Raw genomic sequence first — 12,542 nt, forward strand, 5'->3', positions numbered from 1 at the left:
GGGTTCTTTTTAACTTTCCTTATTGTGACATCACAATAAGGGACATTTTTAAATGGCTCATTAAAGTGTATGTGATCAATTTCTGAGACCAAACTATGACAGAAATTGGAAGTTTTTTCTGGAGTTTTTTTTGTTTGTTTTACAATGTGTGTTTGTTTATACAGGCGGTAGAGCCCAGATGGCAACACAAAAGGATGCAAAAAGTGAGTTTTACATATTGTGTCCCCTTTAATGTACAGTGGGGGAAACAAAGGATTTAGTTTGCCTCCAATTGTGATAGTTCTCCCACTTAATAAGATGAGAGAGGCCTGTAATTTTCATTATAGGTATACCTCGACTATGACAGACAAAATGACAAAGGTTGAACGTCTTCTGCTAGTCTTCACAAGGTTTTCACACGCTGTTGCTGGTATTTTGGCCCATTCCTCCATGCAGATTTTCTCTAGAGCAGTGATAAATTGAGGCTGTTGCTGGGCAACATGGACATTTAACTCCCTTCAAAGATTTTCTATGGAGTCTGGAGGCTGGCAAGGCCACTCCAGAACCTTGAAATGCTTCTTACAAAGCCACTCCTTCGTCACCCTGGCGGTGTGTTTTGGGTCGTTGTCATGCTGAAAGGCCCAGCCACGTTTCATTTTCAATGCTCTTATGATTGAAGGAGGTTTTCACTGAAAATCTGATGATACATGGCACCATTAATCACTTCCTTTACACTGAGCAGTCATCCTGGTCGCTTTGCAGGAAAACAGCTCTAAGACATGATGTTTCCACCACCATGCTTTACAGTAGGCATGGTGTTCTTTGCATTCTTTCTCCTCCAAACATGAAGAGTAGTTTTTACCAAAAAGTTCTATTTTTGTTTCATCTGACCATATGACATTCTCCCAATCTCCTTCTGGATCATCCAAATGCTCTATAGCAAACTTCAGACGGGCCTGCACATTCTGGCTTAAGCCTTCCACTGTCTTCATGGGTGACCCCACCAGGAAAGTTGACCATTGAACAGGGTTGATGGTTAATCCCTTGAAGTCCACGTGGCAGGGGTGAGGTGATGCTCACTCCTCACCACTGCCACGTGGACCTCAAGGGATAAACCATCAACCCTGTTCAGTGGTCAACCTTCCTGGCGGGGTCACACCATTAGGACAGTGGAAGCGTTAAGCAGGAGGGGACACGTCTGGCACTGCAGGATTTGAGTCCCTGGTGGTGTAGTGTCTTACTGATGGCATCCTTTGCAACTTTGGTCCTAGCTCTCTGCACGTTCTTCACTAGGTCCCCCTTGTAGTTCTGGGATGTTTGCTCACTGCTCTTGTGATCATACTGACTCCACAGTGTAAGAACTTGTGTGGAGCCACTGATCGAGGTAGATTATCAGTGGTCTTGTACGTTATCCACTTAGTAATAACGGCTCCCACAGTTGATTTTGCTGCTGTCCTTTGACGGCTCTTTGGTGCTGGGCATAGTGGAGTTTGGAGTGTGACTGTTTAAGGTTGTGGACAGGTGTCTTTTATACTGAAAACGAGTTCCAGCCGGTGCCATCAATACAGGTCACGAGTGGAGGACAGAGGAGACGTTACAGGTGAGAGCCAGAAATATTGCTTGTTAGTAGGAGACCAAATACTTATTTTCCACAATAGTTTGAAAAAAAATAAAAACCTCTTTTAAAAAATCAGACAATGCGATTATCTGTTTGTCCCCCTCAGTTTGTCTCTTATAGTGGAGGTGTACCGATGATGAGAATTATGGCCCTCTCATCTGTTTAAGTGGGAGAACTTGCACTGTTTCAAGTGTTAAACTGAAATCTGATTAAATGTGGCATGTCTATATCTACATTTTCATTTATTTTTACAAGATTTTACTTCTAATATACCAATTTATAATAATCAGTTACTATTTTAAAAAATGCGTATTTGAATTTTCACATTTCTGAAAAATCACTGTGATCATCAGCATAGACACACACCTAAAGAACTGAACGTTATGAAAGCTTGTTGTAAATTAAAATGTACTTTAATATCAAAAATGGAGGAAAAGCACACATTTAACAAGGAATTATTATCTTCATGGGTGCTATCATTCACTGTGTTCATGTTTAATCAAGCACCATAATTTGGTGGCAAACCCAAGGCTCACAGACCTCACTGGAATAAAAACCAACAGCGTTCTTCTCACGTAATCCAGCAGCAGAGGTGATGTTCACCAGGAGACACATGCAGTCTGTTTCTTTATTAGCTAGGAGGAAATCTTCAACTACCTCTCACTCATAGCTGCTCCATGAGCAGGGGACGTTTCGACTGCATGAAAGACGCAGAGCTTGAGACAAAATCTCTCATAATCCTGATGTTGTAGATCTCACTGAACTCCAACAGTCATGTTCCAAACAGCAGGAATTTCAAAAAGCTGGATTTAAAAATAACAGATTATCACATTGGAATTAACAAGCTGCTTGTTTACCATGTTTGTAGACCAAGCTAAGCAAATGGATGCTTAATATGGGGATTTATTTTTGAAGTTTGGAGCTTTAAAAATTAGCCTTCTAGTTCCAATGTTTTAGGTTTTTTTTGGCCTTTTTTTAGTTAACATTTGTTTTTGTTTTATTTTGAAATGTCTGAAATATTAAAAGAATAGCAAATACAATCTGGAAGTCAAAGACATGGCTGGATGTAGAACCAAATCTCTCAACATTACGGTCAGAAATGTAAATCAAACAGCTAATTTCCATTGCACTGTCACACTTGGGTGACTATTATTGGTAAACAGGAAGGTGTATTACAAATGAATTAGAATCAATTTGACTAGGAAAAACAGAAAGGAAAAGAAGGTTTTTGGAATCAGGAAATCCTCAGTAATGACAGTCAGCAGACATTCATGAAACATCTCAAGGGCTTATATTAATCCCTTAACTATCATCTAACAGATCAGCCTGGCAAGCCGTCCCATATGTGTAAATACGTAGTCTGGCCACGACCCATAGACAGAGCTCGGCCGTGGGGCAGAATCTGGGGTCGTTTCTCCAACTGTTTCTGGGATAGAACAAGGGCCAATCACAGCAAAGGGCAGTGTGACGTATGCATATGTGAATCAGTCAAAGGGGCAGTCCACCATACACCGTCAAAGAAAAACAGCAAATACATATTTTTTCTAAATAAATAACTTAAGTACCTCCCTCTGCTCTTGTCTCAAAGAAAAGCCCAGGTCTGAATTGTCCAAAGCTGTTTCAAATGAGCACTGCTCCTGAGCTGACGCCATCTTTGTAGTTTTTCTCCATCACAACTCTGGTGCTAAGCCCACACAAATTCTCATTATGCATACTTGTCTGAAGTTGTGTACCCGCGTCCTTGTGAAACGTCATTCCTGGATGTGTTCTTACTCCGCCCATAATATCGAGAATGCATTGGATGCATCTTTCTGTGGACTTGGCCGGCAAGATATCCCACAATGCATTGCTTTTCAAACCGCTATGCTTTGAGCAGCTGAGGAGAAAACTCATGACTGTAAAGTTTTACATCAGAAATACAAATAAAGAAACATAAAGTTGTCTGTTATTGTAAATAAATTTGTGTAACTTGTTAAATTTGTTGTTTTCATTTGTTTTGTTTTCCCTCAGCTTTCGCAACCCCTCAAAAGTCTAACTAGCTAACCCACTATCAAAATAAAAGCAGCAGTGCTTTAAATCGCTCTGTTTTGATGAATATTGTTTATTTTTTATTTATTTAACAGCAGAAAATGCTAGTATTTTATTAATTTAGATCAAAAGTGGACCAAATATTATATAAACATGTTTTTGTTGTTATTTTGTTATTTACGGGACAAACTAGACTTTTATTTTGATGTCAGGTTGTTTTTTAACTGTAGCAATGAGCAGCGTTTGTTGCCATGATGCAACGCTTCTGTACCAAATGCCGTCCTCGTCTTCCCAAACTCGGCAGAATGGACTTTCTGGTGTCCTTGCCAAGTGCATACTTGGGTATTGAGAAATGGCCGATGTCTCCATACAAACATATAGAGCTGTGATTGGCCCAACCTAAAATTGTTTGGGCCAATGGCAGACAAGCTGAGGCTACAATGGAGCATGCCTATAGTCCGACCTACAGAGTAAATATTTTGCTGCTATGGTTTGTTTAGATTTCTAGTCCAACATACGATCACTCAGAATAAGAACTGATCATTCATCTGTGGGGATTTCCCTGATGAACCTCGACTTGCTGCAGCCATATTTTCACAAACACACAACTGGATCGAAGTTGTTTATGATGATTGATGATTGATTGTAGCACATCTTGTAATTGTGCTTCTCGTATAAAAGAGTCAGTTGGGGTCTTCCTCGTTGCTTCATCTGACAGGTCTCAAGTAAACAGTTTGCTGCTGAATGATTGAAGTGGCGGCCTTTCAGCTCTAGGGTTAGCATAGGTGTTCGTACTCGACAAGGAGCAGCCAAAGCAAAGTGGAGTGAGCCGAGTCCTCACTTCCCAGAGAGAAGATCATTACCACCCTCATGACATGCACGCAAACCCATCCACGCAGAATGGGACTTGTTGTGTTTTGCCTCGACATTCGACAGAAAAGGGAGGTGCAAGTTGATGCATTAAACCTAATCAGCAGCATATTTATGTATAACCACAGCTCTGCTGCTGCTACAGAATCTGCACACATTTGATTCATTTTTCAACTTTTTGATAAGAAGCATTGCTTAGCCAAAGTCTGCAGATGTTCAGTTTCACTATGAAACCTCCTCTGAAGAGTTTCATCTTACAGTCACAACACCAGCCGCTTCTGAAACACTGATTAGAAAGGAATTTGTCGTGTAACGGTGCAAGCCTTGAACGTCCTGAAACAACACGTGAGATGGCTCTTCGGTCCAGACGATGCCGCCGCCAATGAGGGTTCAATCATGAAAAAGGAGCACCTGCTGGGAGAGGGTCGCCACAGCAGACACAAGCTCAGCCTGTCCCATGAGTTCTGCCGTCGGTGGCGTTCAGCCCCAACAGAATGCTCATGTTTACATACAATTGTTGTTCGACACACCTATTTCAGACAGGCACGCGTACACGCACGTGCACACTCACAGAAGCGTCTGTAACATTTCATGATCCACTCGGCAAAATAACGTTGGGTTTATGCAAAATGTTAGGCAGAAATCTTGAACGAGTTATTGAAACTCTTTAACTGGATACATATCTATCTCATTGGAATGCTTGTTGTAGCAGAGGGATCATGTTTTAGCGGTGAAAAGGAAAACATCAGCATGTGCACAATTCTACACATTCAGACCATTTGAATTGTTGATAAATCCCAAAATCTAACGACGACGGATCACTTAGGAATGTTTAATAGCTGGCTGGGTTTATTAGACAGGACATTGTAAAATAAACACTTCTTTCTTTGCCTGATAAATATTTAGCAGTCTAAAGTTACTACCAACTCAAAAGTACTGAAGAAAAAAAAAGCATCCCTGCGAATTTGAGCCTCTTGGGTTTGAAAAAGTCATTCAGTGAGTTGTTCACATTCCCAGAATCTCAGAGTAGAATAAACAGTCTACATCTTTAATTGTTGATTTGAATAATGATGGATTCAATGAAGTGTTAAAAACAACAAAGTTGCCTTTATTTGCTTTTTAGATAAATTAAGTTTGTAAAACCTTTATTTGTATTTTCACGGTTCAGCTGGATTATCAGCTCATGGAGCCGATGACTGGATTATCTGGTCCCGCTATATCAGAATCTGCAAATGTGGCTGATGTAAAAAGTGTTCCTTAACCCTCTGGAGGCAGGCGTTGCAGATTTGCAGCGTTAAAACCTACCGACCTGGTTACTCCGCATACGTATTTCATGAGCATTTTTTAACTCAGAAGTTTGCCTGAAGGACTTAGTTGTTCATCCTTTTATCGAAACTCCTTTTGAGCCTGAGAGGGTTAAAAAGGAACGAGTAGATATTAGATGTCCTTCCGTAGGAGGAGGAGAGCTGAGCCCTCTGCTCCTCACCCTCATTCATTCATAATGGGCTTCCAGAACTAATGAATGTCATTTGTGTCTTTAAACTAGCTGTAAAGAAACACAATCCATGGTGAGAGAATAGGTGATTTCAGATGTCTCATCGTGACATCGTTCTGTGGCTACAACAAAAAGAGCTGAGAGGTCAGGTTAGACCAGAGCTGTTGCTCTGAAACGCAATCCCCCAAACAACCTTACAGTTGCCCTGAAGAGGTTTGTTTCCAGCCGTTTGTCAAGCGTTTCTTTGTTAAGTTATAAATAATTACTATCTGACCCAATGAGTTCTTCCACGTAGCCTTAGCCCGGGAATAATGGAATAAACATCCAACTGGATTGATGGGCTAACAGCTAGTCTGAGTACAGGATTGTTGACGTCCTAATACATCTCCGGTTATATTAGTGCTTTACGAAGAAATTAAAACATTCACGCTGCTGTTACCTGTTTATCTGTATGGAAGCATAAATATTTACAGTAAAACACTTCCAGCGCATCCAGGAATCTGGTTCCGCTGGAACATCGTGATTTTTCTCACAACAAAATATCCAAAAACGGAAAAAGGTTTTATAAAATAACTTCCATTATGAATATTTAGAAGCTGGAGCTATTTGAAGGTGACAGAATCAGACCTTGATCTTGTCTGGGCGAGCTGCTATCCCATCAGTCTCGTGGGATGTAAATGTTGCTTTCCGGTCTAGATAGTAATATTCATCTTTCACATATAAAAACACTTCAAAACAGCCCAAGTTAATGTCTCCATGTAGGATGGACAGGAGATCACACCAAGTGTGAGTCACACCGTTTTTGCCTCTTCTGACAAGCGGAGCAGAAATCCAGAGATCTTTCTCAGAGGGCGCCACCTAGAGGCAGAAAATCTCTTTTACACCTTGTACCCCTCTCCTTACTTAAGCCTAGTTCATGCTTCTGCATCTGCTTCGGTACGGAGACACGCAACGCCATTAACCGTTGTTGCGAGGGTTCTCCAACAGGCATGAAGAACAGACGGAGTCGAGCCCACTTTCTCAACATCCCTCAAATAGAGACAGAGAGCACAAGCTTGTGATCAGGATGTCGCTTCCTCAAAAACACAATGAGAGCTGAAGATATCTAGCAACAGACATGGAGCAGCTTGAAGAACACCTCACGGAAAAACTCTAGAAATAAGAACGTTTTATCCTGGAGGAGTAAAGACACGCAGCAAGCGTTTTAATCAAAGATGGAGATGACGGGACACATGGGTTTAGAGGTGGCGAGGGCAGACTGAGGGACACATTTGTCCATGTTAAAAAAACACAATATAAAGACAATAGTGTATACAGGGTCTAGGACCAGATACATGAAAGGATACCCCAGAACAGCCATGCAACTACGTCCTCTGTTGCCCTGGAGGGGAATTGCTTTGCAACACTGCCCAGGAGACGGAGAAGTCCAAAGTCTCTCCGTCACACAGTTGACGCAGAAGCATAAACTGGACTGTACGTGATTACAGCTGGAAGCAATGCCTCTCGCTCATGAACACGCACCTCTAGCCGGCCAACAGAGCTCAAACACAAGAAATGTTGCCAACTGTGCATCAGGTAAGGAACGTCCGCAAACACATGCATGTTCTGTAAATGGCATCTGTACGTAGGCGGATGTACAAAAGACTGGTTTATCCCAGTACAGGGTCATAACTCCAGAGAGGGGAAAACCTGGATAGCTGCTTTAAAGCTCACACTGTTCTATGTATTTTTGGGGCTGCCCCCATGTGGCAGCACGTGGTATAACATGTTAACCTGCATTTACAAAAACCACAACCAGAGTGGGTGTTGTAATCAGCAGAGCATAAAATACACAAGTTATTAGGACATAATAACACTGTAATAGCTTGTGAAAAAATATCAGAAATCTCCATGAAAAAGAGACAACCATTCACTAAACAGCATCTATTTTTTTTATTCACACGTGTGTGAACGTGTCTTCATTCAGACTCAATTTGAATGATTTAGATTAATGTACTAATATTACCTTGCTATCAAATAAAATAATCCTACATGCATGGATAAATATGCTCTTCATAAGTCCCCCCCCCCCCCCCCCCCCCCGTGAAATAAAACCAAAGAACGACAGCTGAGACAAAAACTTAAATAGCAGCAATATAAATGTTAATAAAGTAAAATAGCAGGAAAACATGAGTAAAATAAACCCCTATGGGGAAAAACACAGCATCGCTTATTCTGTGTGGAAACCATGCTGGTACTCTGGACGTGGGGGGGGTTACATGTTTATAGATTCAACTTGGTTGTCAGCTTCTATGTTTTAGCCAATAATATTAACTGCCACATGATGAAAATCAACCAAAATCTTCTGCGTAAGACAGATCACTCCTCAATGTCCAACGGACCTCAAATGAGATGAAATGAATGTAGAAGTCCCATTTAGGAAACACACCGTGAGGTTTTATCTGCTGGAGGCTGACATAGAGTGACATCACCAGGTACAAAATGTCTATCAAGATGTAAGAGACTATCTGATCCTGCAGAGAATGACATGTTAGGAGAAAAAAAAGAGGAAACTACTGTAAGAATAGAGCTTTTGTCCTTAAAGTGTCACTGAAATGGGGGCTGGGCCTCCCCATGACCCCAGGTCAAACTAAAGTGACATGCTGCAGCTTGTAGAGCTCACTGGTGAGGAGCCACAGTTCTTACCTATGTGAAACGCAGACAGCTTTCTTTCTTTTCCAAAACCCCAAAGCACCTTTAAGCTGAAATAATAGTATTTATATAAAAAATAAACGTGGATGAGTCACGGCAGCTTCTGAATTCAAATCAGCAGAAACATGAACGCTGTCAAAAGCACATAATGACACCTGCTTTGCTGTCAGCCTAACTTTTCACTCTTGCTCCTCAGGCCTGAGCTCAGTGACGAAGCACGTGGGTTCATAGCAGCCTTTAAAGCACAGTCACACGTTCTCCAGAGGAACTTTGGCTCTGTGGGGACCGCGTCTGTTTCAGGAGTTAACATCTTATTTCCACGGATGTGTTAAGGAGCTGTCATGCTGTCCCTCTTCCACGCTGGCCCCTGGAAGATCAACTCATGTGACAAACCTGGCACCAAGCAGGTTTGCCTCGCGCTCCTTTAAACACAAACTTTACGCCACTCAGCTGTTTCTCCCAGGCTGTCGCCCTCCGTCTCTGTTTCTCTCTGACACACAAGCAAAAACACAGAAATTACATTTAATTCATTTACCTGTGTTGGAATCCCCCTCTTTCCCCCTTTCTCCTTTCTTTCCCTTATTTTTCCGTTTCCTTTCTTTGTTCCTGTTGTTTTCAGTCATGCTGTCAGATAAAAGTAAATCCTCTCAGGAAAAGATAAAAAAAACAGTAGTCCTGTTGGGAACGTGTGGCAAAAGGGCACTACCAAACTCTGAGCCTGTTAGTGCAACTCTCCTCCTATTTAGACTAGAGGGAGGAACCGTAAAAAGGGAGGGAGCTCGATTTCTCAGATAAGCAGTGGCTCTTCCAGACCCTGCAGCAGAGGGGGACTGGTCCTGGGGAGTCCACATGTAAATCTCCAACTAGGGAAGTCCCGATCCGATCACATGATCAGAAATCGGCCCCGATCACGTGGTTTCAGACTGATCGGGACTCGGCTTTACTTCCCGATCCAAGCCCCGATCCAGAGTTGGATACTGGGTTCAAATTACAGGAGAGCAACTTGGTTCTCCTTAAAGGTTGTCAGGCTCCCCTGACGCCCTTAACTTACACACCCAGAAGGAGCACAAAAGAGATCCAGTTTCTACCGATATTATATTATTTATATGGACTCAGCGTAGCGGGGATTCTTTTGAGCAGAGATGCAGAGAGGCAGGCAGACCGCTGATTATTCATGAACTCCAGCTGCGTTCTGCACACGGCCACAGTAACATTTTCTAAGTTTCTAAGTGGCGTCGCCAAAAATAAATAATTAACACACAGTCATTCGTGTCCGTTCGTTTTCTCTCTGGTAAGTTCTGTCTGTATGTGAGCATGACGTGTGGACGCGCTCGCGCTGCAGCGCTCGTCACTGGCGCAGCCGGGCAGTGTGGCGCACACTCCGCTTTTTTTGCGGTCAGTAGATCAATTTGATCTGCTAGTTAAAAAGTAACTTGTGAGGTGAAAAAGAAGGAAGCAGGCAGGAGTTTTTCTGGAGGACTGGGAGATGCAGGAAGATCAGAGACAGACGGGACAGGAAGACAGGAAAATAAAAACCAAGAAAACAAAACAAAGTTCTTAAAAAAATAAAATGTAGGTAGATTTATCTCACTACACGTTTGTACCTGTATAAAGCAATAACTTATCAGCATGTAGTTTTTATATAGTTGATACAATTCAGATCATCTTCAAAACTCCGTCCCATGCCCAGGGGCGTATCTAAGCATTTTGGGGGCCGAGGCAAAATAGACCCCTGCCAGGTATTTTAAGCTGAAGTGCTATCTGTTTTTATATTAGACTTTTTCATATTTGCAATAAAGTCTAAAAGTGGAGAATTTATGTTATTTATTACTTGATTGTTCAAGCTACCTCACAGAAGTGATCTGTTGTTAAAAATTAAAATAAAAAGGTAATTAAATAAAAAATAAGGAACATTCTGGAACTGTTTCTTCCTTTTCTTATTTTTTTTATGTATCAAAAGTATCAGATTGGAACTCAGTATCGGCAGATTCTCAAAATCAAATGACTCGGACTCGGACTCAAGAGCAATAAAAATCCGATCGGGACATCCCTTTCTCCAACGCTCCTCGCCAACTCGGTTCCCGCTGACCCGCGGCAGCATCCTCTCCCCTCTAATGGCCCGTGGAAAAGTGCACAGAGACCAGTTGGGCCGTCCCCTTTGCACCGCTGACCCCACCCAGATAAGTCAGGGAAGACCTTCCCTGGCCAGGGTGATGTCGGGGTCCCAGAGCACCTTACATCTGGTTCACATTAGTTTTGCACAGATTCCGTGGATATACATGCGTTTGTGTGTGTGTGTGTGTGTGTGTGTGTGTGTGAGGTGTTGAATGTCAGATCACAATCTGTGACAGACTGCTCCTTGCAAAAATTACACTTCCTCGCCTCTGTTGTCTGTCAGTACCTGCCTTGGTACTACAGACGAGTTTGAGCACGCCTGAGTCTGTGGTTCTCACTCTACTCTTGCTGTTGGACAGCGTCATCAATGTCCAAGCAGGAATTAGAGTTAAACACCCATACAACAAGCTTTGTGCTGACCCTGAGCTGTATTTTCTACATACGTCACTCACATTAGGAAACATTTGGGGTAAAAAATCAGCTAAAAGTGACGGATCATACTTTTCCCACCACGTCCGGTGACTCTTCCACAGATCTGCATCTATTAACCTGAACTTCCACATAAACGCCGCCCTCTGTCTGTCCGTTCTTAACGCAACGACTCCCACTACGCTCCTGTTTCAACATCTCAAAGCTGCATTTTCTAATATCGTGCACTACACTGCCCTCTTTATTGGCAAAAGATTAGAAAGAACATAGCAACAACAACAGTTACTCTCAATGAAACTGGAAGATGAGTCATCAGTGGGGCCATCCCGGGGTTTGTCTCTGTCAAGCCTTCGAAGGATTCTTGACGTTTCTCAGGAGTAGGCGGCGGCAGCAGGGATTGAAAGGGGCAGCACGAGGGTCATGTCTTAACAGGTCAGTGCACTCAAGAGCATAAGCCTCATCTGTGGGCAGGAGAGGTCAAAACAAGGCCAAGGTTTCAAACACCAACCAGTTTGATTCAAACCAAGGCTTTTTTTTTCATTTTCAACAGTAAATTGGTCTTTCCGCTCCTCTTCCTCTGCTCGCAGCGGTAGTACTACATGATCTAATCCATCAGCAGAGGTAACTGAGACTTGGCAGGGGTTATGGTGTGACGAAAATCTGCACATGCTGCCTTGTACCGCCCAATCTCATCCCAATCTTCACAATCACTTCCTCCTCTCGCCGTTAAACATGATGGAACTCGTTAGCCAGGCTTGCACGACTCTGGGTGGGCATGTGCTTCGTGTGTGTAATCAACGTGAACAAAATATGATGCTTCAGGAAGATGAGGTTGAGATTTAGAATACTTCTTCAGATCTTCAATCAACATCCCACACAAAACCTTAGCGAGAGCGGTGCAACATATCAGCGTTTAGCATTTGACAATGGCATGCAGCTAAAACACATTCATTTGGCTTAGGGCTGGGCAATATATCGATATTTTTAAAATATCGATATTATTTTTAAACAAGATATAAGCTGACTTTATATCTTTATATCAGCATAACTGGTCAAACTGCTGTGCTAGCGATTAGCAGCTATGCTAGTGACATGTTGCTCCGTCTCTAAACGGTTATTACGTGTATTCTCACAAGTTTGCTCAATCTGAGAGCCTCTGGGTAAATGTGCTGCTCTAAACTGTGCATTTGACGTCCTGGTTTTTAATTATTTGGGGACATTCAATGCCAACGGAGTTCTGTTTTTCCATCCTGCTTGTGCGGAGACGAGCCAAATAGTGATGTGTCTGTTGTGAACGAACCGGCTTTAAGAGCCGGC

At 42.4% G+C, this 12,542-nt stretch overlaps 1 protein-coding gene across 4 annotated transcripts in view; it reads right to left on the reverse strand.

Moving 5' to 3' along the window:
* The window catches only part of nrg2a (neuregulin 2a), a 101,416-nt gene that overhangs the window by 60,347 nt on the left and 28,527 nt on the right, over window positions 1-12,542 (reverse strand). The window contains exon 1 of one of the 4 annotated variants that reach the window (XM_015960746.3): window positions 9,217-9,920. The exons of the other annotated variants lie outside the window; for them this stretch is intronic. Within the exon in view, the coding sequence (XP_015816232.1) occupies window positions 9,217-9,304 (88 nt within the window). The 5' untranslated portion in view covers window positions 9,305-9,920. Of the gene's footprint in view, window positions 1-9,216; window positions 9,921-12,542 lie in introns of those variants that run through there. 4 annotated transcript variants of the gene reach the window in all.

The sequence above is a fragment of the Nothobranchius furzeri genome, chromosome 10 (assembly GCF_043380555.1).
Source record: "Nothobranchius furzeri strain GRZ-AD chromosome 10, NfurGRZ-RIMD1, whole genome shotgun sequence".
Lineage (NCBI taxonomy): Eukaryota > Metazoa > Chordata > Actinopteri > Cyprinodontiformes > Nothobranchiidae > Nothobranchius > Nothobranchius furzeri.